The sequence below is a fragment of the Aotus nancymaae genome, unplaced genomic scaffold (genome assembly GCF_030222135.1).
Source record: "Aotus nancymaae isolate 86718 unplaced genomic scaffold, 86718_ANA_hifiasm-v0.15.2.pri h1tg000010l, whole genome shotgun sequence".
NCBI lineage: Eukaryota > Metazoa > Chordata > Mammalia > Primates > Aotidae > Aotus > Aotus nancymaae.
The window spans coordinates 17,045,561-17,055,175 of NW_026988421.1; the positions used below are offsets into that span (position 1 = coordinate 17,045,561).

The 9,615-nt window shown below is 35.4% G+C and overlaps 1 protein-coding gene across 4 annotated transcripts in view; it reads right to left on the reverse strand.

Annotated features, from left to right (window-relative positions):
* The window catches only part of NHLRC2 (NHL repeat containing 2), a 53,599-nt gene that overhangs the window by 43,268 nt on the left and 716 nt on the right, over positions 1–9,615 (reverse strand). For 2 of the 4 annotated variants that reach the window (XM_064373826.1, XM_012448021.3), the window contains exon 2: positions 6,997–7,149. In XM_064373826.1, coding sequence (XP_064229896.1) covers positions 6,997–7,149 — 153 coding nt within the window. Of the gene's footprint in view, positions 1–5,669; positions 5,993–6,996; positions 7,150–9,572; positions 9,590–9,615 lie in introns of those variants that run through there. The other 2 variants (XM_064373828.1, XM_064373827.1) reach the window with 2 other exon arrangements.

The following is a 9,615-nucleotide window of genomic DNA, read 5'->3' on the forward strand; positions in this document are numbered from 1 at the left end:
AAATGACTGGAACATTTCATAGATTTTTAAATATACAGCCAAATGTCACTTCAAGAAAATAAACTGCACTGCTGCAGGTGAATACATCAAATAGTAATGGGAAAAGACATTTAACTTCAAAAAAGTAAATTTAATTTAGTGACTTAGTGACAGCTTGAGTTGTCATGTGATCGTTTCTGGGTAGGTCTGCTTTTGTGAATACGAACTGAACTTAACTTTTGATCAATATAAAAATATTTTATTATCAGAATTTTCACATAGTAGCCTATTACAGAAGTAGTGTTTCTTTGAAATACAATGTTGAGACTACTTACAAAATATTTTTTAATGCTTAAAAATGTATACCACTATGTAACAAACCTGCACATTCAGCACATGGATCCCAGAACTTAAAGTTAAAAAAAAAAAAAGGAAGTCTATGTTATATTAAAAAAAAAAAAAAGCCAGCTAGCCTCTGTGAACACTGATCACAAAGGCATTCTCAACCATTTCTCATGCTTTTCCTTTTCTCCAATATTCTTCACAAACCTGCGGCAAATTAAAGAAAAAGTTTCATGGTAATCTCAAAAAAAAAATTTATTTCACAATATTCTAGCAGCCAAATACAGAAAAACATTAGTGAGTATTCTCTACCACACTAATAAGTGAGTTACTGGGGCAGTAAATCATACCCAGTGATATGCTAATAAACTAACTCTTTAACTCTTTTAGGTGGTGAGGGGAATGGGGGGATGAAAAGTGATTTTTAAAAACCCCTGATTTGTAGCATTTGCTGATTTCTACGGTCTAAATACTCTCACTGTGGCTGATTTCAAGTTTACAACTAACTCATAAAATTTCTTACATATTTAACAAATGACTCACAGCACCAGCCTGTAGGGGCCAGCTCCAACATAACCCTGGGACTGTACCCCTCCCAGTGGTGCACAATTCTGACCTTCTAAGACTCATTTTTAAAATAGGTATTAAAAACCCATTTTTGTGTTCTTACAGTTTCTTCCATAAAATTTACTATTTTAACTGTTTATAAGTGTACAGTTCAGGGTATTAAGTACATTCCTATTGCTGTGCAATCACTGCCATCCTCCATATCCAGAACTCTTTTCATCTTGCAAAACTGAAAATGTACCCATTAAACAATAGCTCTGCATTCTCCCCTCTTGCTAGTCCCTGGCAACTACCATTTTACTTTCTGTCTTTATGATTCAGACTATTCTAAGTACCCTGCATAAGTGAAGTCATGCAGTATTTGAATTTTTTTTTTTTTTTGAGACGGAGTTTCGCTCGTTACCCAGGCTGGAGTGCAATGGCGCAATCTCGGCTCACTGCAACCTCCACCTCCTGGATTCAAGCAATTCTCCTGCCTCAGCTTCCTGAGTAGCTGGGATTACAGGTGTGCGCCACTATGCCCAGCTAATTTTTTGTATTTTTAGTAGAGACGGGGTTTCACCATGTTGACCAGGATGTTCTTGATCTTTCAACCTCATGATCCACCTGCCTTGGCCTCCCAAAGTGCTGGGATTACAGGCTTGAGCCACCGCGCCCGGCCAGTATTTGAATTTTTATGTGTGGCAAAAATTGTAAATTTTTTTCACCTAGCATAATGTTCTCAAAGTTCATCTATATTGTTGGAATTTCCTTCCTTTTTAAGGTTGAATAATATTCCACTGTATGCATATACTGCACTTCCCTTACCCACCATCCATCAATGGACACTTAGGTTGTTTCTTTATCTTGGCTATTGCAAATAATGCTACTAGACATAGGTCTATTCAGGTTTTCTACTTCTTCATACTTTACTCTTGGTAGGTTTTGTTCTCAGAAATTTGTCTATTTCATCTAGGTTGTCCAATTTGTTGGTGTACAATTGCTCACAGTAGTCTTAATATCCTTTTTATTTCTGTAGAATCAATAGTAATGTTCCCATTTTCATTCTTGATTTTAGTAATTTGAGGCTTCTCCCTTTTTTTTAGTCTTGCTAGCCAAAGGTCTATCAATTTTTCTGGTACTTTCAAAGAACCAACTTTTGGTTGGTTGTACCTAAACTGCTCTTTTCTATTACTTTTCTATTACCTATTTTGTTTCTCTCTGTTTGACTCTATTTCCTTCCTTCAGTTAGCTTTGGGTTTAGTTTGTTTTTTTCTAGTTCCTTAAGGTATAAAATTGAATTGATTTAAAATATTTCTTGTTTTTGAATATAAACATTTATAACCATAAATTTCTTCCTTAGCCCTGTTTTCACCATGTGCCATAAGTTTTGTTATGTTGTGCTTTCACGTATCTTTAAGTATTTTCTAATTACCCATGTGTTTTCTTCTTTGGTTCATAGGTTAAAAGAGTACTGTTTCATTTCCACAAATTTGTGAATTTTCCAGTTTTCCTTCTGTTACTGCTTTCTAATTTCATCTCACTGTGATCAGAAAAGATGCTTTAATATTTATCTTTAATAAATCTATTGAGATTAACTTGTGGCATAACTTATGGTCTATCCTGGAAAATGTCCCATATGCAATCCTGCTGTTGTTGTACTGTCTCTTGCTGGGGAGAATGTCCTGTATATATGGGGCATAATTCTCCAACTACTATTGTAGAAGTGTCTATTTCTCCCCTCAATTCTGTCGATTTTTGCTTCATATATTTTGTCTGTTATTAAATGTCTAAGTGTTTATAATCATATCATCTATGTATTGAATTTTTTTTATTTTTTAATAAATGAGGTCTTGCTATGTTACTCACGCTGGTCTCTTAACTCCTGGCCTCAAGCAATCCTCCTGCCTCAGCCTCCTGAGTAGCTAGAATTACAGGTGCAATCTGTGCTTGGCTTGGGATTTTTATTAGCAAATAATGTCCTCCTTTGTCTCGTGTAACCTTTTTAGATTTAAAGTCCATTTTGTCTGATACTAACATAGCTATCCCAGCTCTCTTTTGGTTACGATTTGCATAGAATATACTTTTCCACCTTTTCGATTTTAACCTATTTGTATCTTTAGATCAAAAGTGAGTCTCTTGAAGGCAACATATAGTTGGAATATATTATTTATTCATTCTGCCTATCTCTGACTTTCAATTGGAGGACTTAATCCATTTACATTTAAAGTAATTATTGACAAAAAGGGACTAAGCTGTCATTTGGCTATTTGTTTTCCACATGCCTTAAAGCTTTTTTATCCCTCATTTCCTACATTACTGTCTTTTCTTGTTTAGTGGATTTTTATTTTGTAGTGAAACATTTAAATTCTTTTATTTCATCTTGTGTATATTCTTTAGCTTTTTTTCCCTTTTTGTGGTAACCAGGGGAATTACATTTAACATCTTAAAGTTACTATACTCTAATCTGAATTTATGCCAGCTTCAATAACACACAAAAACTCTGCTCCTTTAACACCTCCATCCCCACCCGTTTCAGTTGTTGATATCCCCAAATTACATGTTTATACATTATATCTCCAAATATGTAAACTAATAAATACTATAATCCATTAGTCTCTTAAATTACATAGAAAACAGGCTGGGTGCAGTGGCTCATGGCTGTAATTCCAGCAGTTTGGAAAGCTGAGGTGGGTGGATCACCTGAGGTCAGGACTTCGAGATCAGCCCGGTCAACATGGCAAAACCCTGCCTCTACTAAAAAATATACAAAAATTAGCTGGGCCTGGTGGCAGGTGCCTGTAATCCCAGCTACTTGGGAGGCTGAGGTAGGAGAATTGCTCAAATCTGGGAGGCAGAGGTTGCAGTGAGCCGAGATTGTGCCACTGCACTGTAGCCTGGGGAATAGAGTGAGACTCTGTCTCAAAAAAAAAAAAATTACATAGAAAACAAAATGTGACATCACAATAACATTAGCTTTTAGAATAATTTGTCTCTTAAATCACGTAGAAACAAAAAATGGAGTTAAACACCATTGTTACAATAACACTTGTTTTTAAACTTGCCCATGTATTTGCTTTTACTGAGATCTTTATTTCTTCACAGGCTTTGAATTATTGTGTAGTGTCCTTTCATTTCAGATTCCTTTAGCATTTCTTTCAGGGCAGGTCTAGTAATGAACTCCCTTAGCTTTTGTTTATCTGGAAATGTCTTGCTTTCTCTCTCACTTTTGAAGAACAGTTTACCAGTTGTAGAATTCTTCGTTGACAGTTTTGTTCCTTTAGTACTTTGAATATATTGGCCCACTGCCTTCTGGCCTTCAAATTTTCTGATGAGAAATCAGCTGATTATTGAAGATTTTTTTGTATGTGATGAGTTGCTTCTTTCTTGCTGCTTTCAAAATTCTCTCTCTGGTTTTAGACAATTTGGTAATAATGTGTCTTGGCATGGTTCTCTTTGAGTTCTTTCTACTTGGACTTCACTAAAATTCTTAGATGTTTGTGTTCATGTTTTTCATCAAATTTCAGATGCTTTCAACCATTATTTATTCAAATATTCTCTGCCAAAATACATATGCTGGTTTGATTGATGGTATTCCAAGGTCCTTTAGGCTCTGTTTACTCTTTGTCAATCTCTGTTCTGTTTGTTCCCCAGATTCAATTATTTCCATTGCCTTATCTTCAAGTTCACTGATTCTTCGTTCTGTCTGCTCAAATCTGTCTTTGAATCTCTCTACAGCCCCTGACCTATGAGGGTTTGACTTAATGATTTTTCAACTTTACGATGAGTCTATCTGGACATAATCCCACTGTAAGTCAAAGAGCTCCTTATGATTTACAATTTCTACTGAGTATCACCTTTACAACACCATTAAGTCAAAATATTTTAAGTTGAATCATCACAAGTCAGAGACCATCTGCTGGGCTGCCAAGCATTAAACATACTTTCTCAACTTAATGATATTTTCAATTTATCATAAGTTTATCAGCTGTATTGTAAGTCAAGGAGCCCCACCTCTGCAGTGACTTTCTCCTTTCAGTTAGTGCACTTTTCAGTTCCAGAATTTCCTTCTGGCTTCTATTTAGGTTTTCTCTCTTTATTGCTATTTCCATTTCTTCATACATTGTTTTTTTTTTTTTTTAACTTATTCCATATCTTCCTTTAGTTATCTGAGCATCTTCAAGACGGTGTTTTAAAGTCTTTGTCTCATAAATATGCTATCAGATATTTTTTGGAGGCAATTTCTATTGGTTTATTTTTTTCCTTTGAATGGGCTGCACTTTCCTGTTTCTTTGTGTATGATTTGTGATTCTTTGTTGAAACTGAAAGCGAATTCTCACTCCACTTACAAAGTATTTTACTTTTCAGAAGTGTATTTGTATATAAAAATAGTTTTAATTTTTTGTCACAATGTGCTATAAAAACAATGTTTCCAGTAAACTGGCTGAAGATTATAGGGATCCATCCATTCTAGAAGTCACTGAATCTGCTTCAGGTATGGAGTTAACCATAAGCTCACCAAATAGTCTTTTAGGGGTGATCTTAGGTATGGAACTGGAAAACTTTGAGATTCTTAACTCCATGTGTAATGCCATTCTAAAACACAAATGTCATCCTTCTACTAAAAAACAAACAAATCAAAATCAAACTTCAGTATCTCTATATCATCAACAGAAGGAAAAGTCTAAACTATTAAGAATGCTATACAATGCATTTCACAATGTGGCCCTAAACTAACCTACCTTTGTCTCCTTTTACTTTTACCATGAACCCTTACAATCTTGCCACACTAAATTATTTACCTGTTCTTGGAGCAAGAATCCTACTCCTCTGTGCTTCCATGCTTGTTTACCTGACGCTTCCTCAGCCAGGAGTGTCCCTTCTGCCCCATTTTCATTTTCAGCTGCACTCCTGATCATTTTTCAAGTTCTAGCTCAATTGTCTCCTTCTCTGAGAAATCTTTTCCAATGTTTCTAGGCAAAGTGACTTATTCCTTTCCTCAGGTTCCATAATGTTTTTAATTCAATTTTGTTACATATTTCCTCAGCAGTTAGCAGAGTACCCTGCACATAACACATGTTCAATAAATGTGATGTCTTGAACAAGAAATACTGGCATCCAAAACCTAGGAGATAATAAGATATCCATATTTCTTAAATCCATATAGATAAATTTGTAATAACATGATTTAGCTAGTAGAAATATTTGAGTTCTTGATAAATCATTTGACTAGTAATTTTAACATACAATCTATTACAATTCAGAAGTATCTGAAGTTTCAGTTGCACTGAAGATTTCTCTATCACTTCCCTTTTAAAGTAAGTTTCAGAATATCCTTTACTTTCGTACATATATAATCTATTCTCATCCTTACTATCACAGGATCGGTGACCTTATCTCTTTTTTTTTTAATCCACTCCAAGATTAGCGAATCAATTCATTTAGACCTAATTAAATGGTATGTTTAATTAATTTCATTTACCCCCATGCTCTTTTTTTAGAAAGTAGACAAGAAAAAAAATCTGATTAATGTTTCAAACTTCTAAAGCCAATTAATCTCCTATATCTTTAGAATTTGTAATACCATAAAAATGGATTTCCTAGTCTGCTTTGAAAAACATTAGCTGTAATAAATCATTTTTTAATGAAGCAGTGTCAAAGAAAGAGTATCTGTTATATTTTGCATTCAATTGCAGTCGATGTCATTCAATATTAATGACAGCCTAGTCTCATTGTCTAATAAGAACTTTAAACCTTCCTATCACAGTGAAAAGAGTATAAAATTAAGGTCACATGTTTCATTTTTAAAAAATAGAACAAATTTAAGTAAGCCTCAACATATAAAAAGACCTTTTAAAATATCTGATCATGAAAAAAGCAAATTATACCTCTACCCTCAGAGAAAAACCATATACTAAATGCTGGTTTTCTTTAGATAGGCAAACCACTATCACTAAGCTTAACCCTTTATAAAAAGGTACATGAAGTCTTTAATTCATAGATTAGAGATTACTTTTAGAATCACTGAAGTCTTGCCAAATGTTCATTCTCTTATGAGCTAATGAGTCAGCCACTCTTCCAGTGACTATGCCAGGACAGTCTGTTAGAAACTAATTAAAGAACAGATACCTTTATCAGAGTATGTGTGTTCTAATGCACGGAGATCAGGCAATAGGTGAATACAGTTTATGCAGCAGTAGGTGAAGAAATCAAGGATGACTATTTTTCCACATAGATCCTTGTAGACAGAAATAGGCTCTTCTGTGTTTAGCCATTCTAATCCTGAAATTTACATAAAATAAATTACAATGATTAAAGGAAAAGAGAAAATTTACCTAAAAACTTTCCATTAAAATATGACTTTTTTTTAAAGACTAATGCAAATAGTCAAACACTTTAAGAGAGACTAGCACCATTTGAAGGCTGTGGCAGTTGGATGTATTTATTGTATACTCTGAACCATATTTGGAACAGTTTTTAGCAATTGAAAGCCAAAGTTGGGTGGAACAAGTAAACAGTAACAGCTAACGACTAACAACAATAACTGGAGTTACTCAATTGTAACAAAATTCTAGAAAAAAAAAATCTGCAGATCAAACTAATATTTGTGCCAATTAGTCCAAACTAATGAGGTTTCAGGGTACAGTGACCTCTTAATTATCCATTTTGCTAAAGTATTAATTATATACCAAATCAAGTGATCATACAAAACTTCACACTAATTAATGTATATTTCATATCCTACTTGCAAAATATTTATGAATGTCTTCTGTGACTTTTCTGTAAAGAGTGAAGAGTGACTTAGATCAGGGAGTATAGAAAGATTACATCTCACTGTGCTTCTTACCAGGCTTAATAATAATAATGTATTTTATAATAATAATTACAATGAATACAATAAAAAGCTGCTAACATTTAGCAAGCTTTTCTGTGAATTAAGAATTTTACATACATTTCTTTCAATACAAATAATAATCCTGAAAGGTAAATAATAGTTCAATTTTACAAGTGAGAAATATAAGGCTTGGAGGTCAAGTAACTTGCTCAAAATCACACAACCAACAAAATGGATTAACAAAGATCCAGGTCTGTATAAATCTATCCATTACACTGCACTGTCCCCATAAACATGTGAGTCTTCTAAGAAATGAACAAAGCATACAGTTGAGATAAAGTTATGTTTATGACTTCTTGATTATAGTTTACTGCTAAAGAAACCAAGAAAATAGTCATTTCTAACATTCTATCCTCAATAATTGGATCCAGTAGAAAATCATACTATATTAAACACAAAGCCTGAACATTTTATTATCGGTTTTTTACTTATGAGTCACAGAGGTCAAATCTCATGGGAATAAAATACACTCCCTGTAAATACAAACAAGACTAGAAAATAAAAAACACTCCCCAAATCCCAGCTGATGGCCTGCTTGTTGATAAGTGTACCTACTAAGTAACTACCTTCTTACAAAAAAATTTTTAAAGCATGTATTTGTATAGATGTAAACAATATTTCAGTTATTTGATGGGATAAGCAGTCATGTACCCAATTCTTTGTAAGAATTCCACAATATTTCAAATCCAATATAAGATTAATAGTAGGAAAAATAAGCACTTCTCAACATGGGTAGTGCAAAAGGCTTGGAAAGACACCAAATACTTCGTTGTCAGAGGCAGGTTCCGATATACCACCCACGAGATAACTGAACTCTGCCACATCCAACCAATTAACTATACATGTGGTTTCAGTGTCACTCCAGGACACATGCCAGCACCACCAGGCAAAGAAAGCAATGCTACTCCCATCCAAAGAAGGTAAAATATGTTTTCATGTATCATGGCAAGATATGCTTCACAAACAGCCCTATTGGGGATATCTATTCCTTCATGCTTCAAAAGCTCACATAGACAGGATTTAAACCCTGGAGATAGGCTATAATTGATTCCAATTTTAAAAAGTATTAGTTTCATGACTTTGAGCGGAGAAGCACAAAATCAGCAAATCTAGGGTCAATCCAACTGGGGCCGTTATCAGCCGTGAGGCCCTAGGCGTGTTACTTAACCTCTCTGTACTTCCATTTCCTCAACTGTAAAAGAGGAATCATACGAGCACCTCACTGGGCTATAGAGATGACTGAATAAGGAAATATTCCCTCAAGTGTTTAGAACTCTGTGTGGCGCGGTGGCTCATGCCTGTAATCCAGGCACTTTGGGAGGCCGAGGCGGGCGGATCACTTGAGGTCAGGAGTTCGAGACCAGCCTGGCAAACATGATGAAACAGTCTCTACCAAAAAAAATAACTAAATAAACAGCCGGGCGTGGTGGCACGTGCCTGTAGTCGCAGCTACTCCGGAGGCTGAGGCAGGTGAATCGCCTGAACCTGGGAGGCGGAAGTTGCAGTAAGACCAAGGCCACACCACTGCACTCCAGCCTGGGTGACAGGGACTCGCCTCAGAAAAACAAACAAACAAACAAACAAACTGTGCGTGGTACAAGAAAAAGTGATCAGTAAATGTCAAGGTGATGCAAAAAGATGACGAGACGACACTGGGGAACCGGACTGAACGGACAGAATGGTGTGAACGTTGCAATCATCGCCAACGGGGACACTAAACATTTACTGACTCTACTTGGCTAACACCAGGGGCGGGCAGAACTCAGGATACACAGACGAGTACGTGGGTCTCAGTCCCCGAGAAACCCACCGTCGGTGGCCGCTTGGGATCTCTGGAATTGCAGAGCACAAGA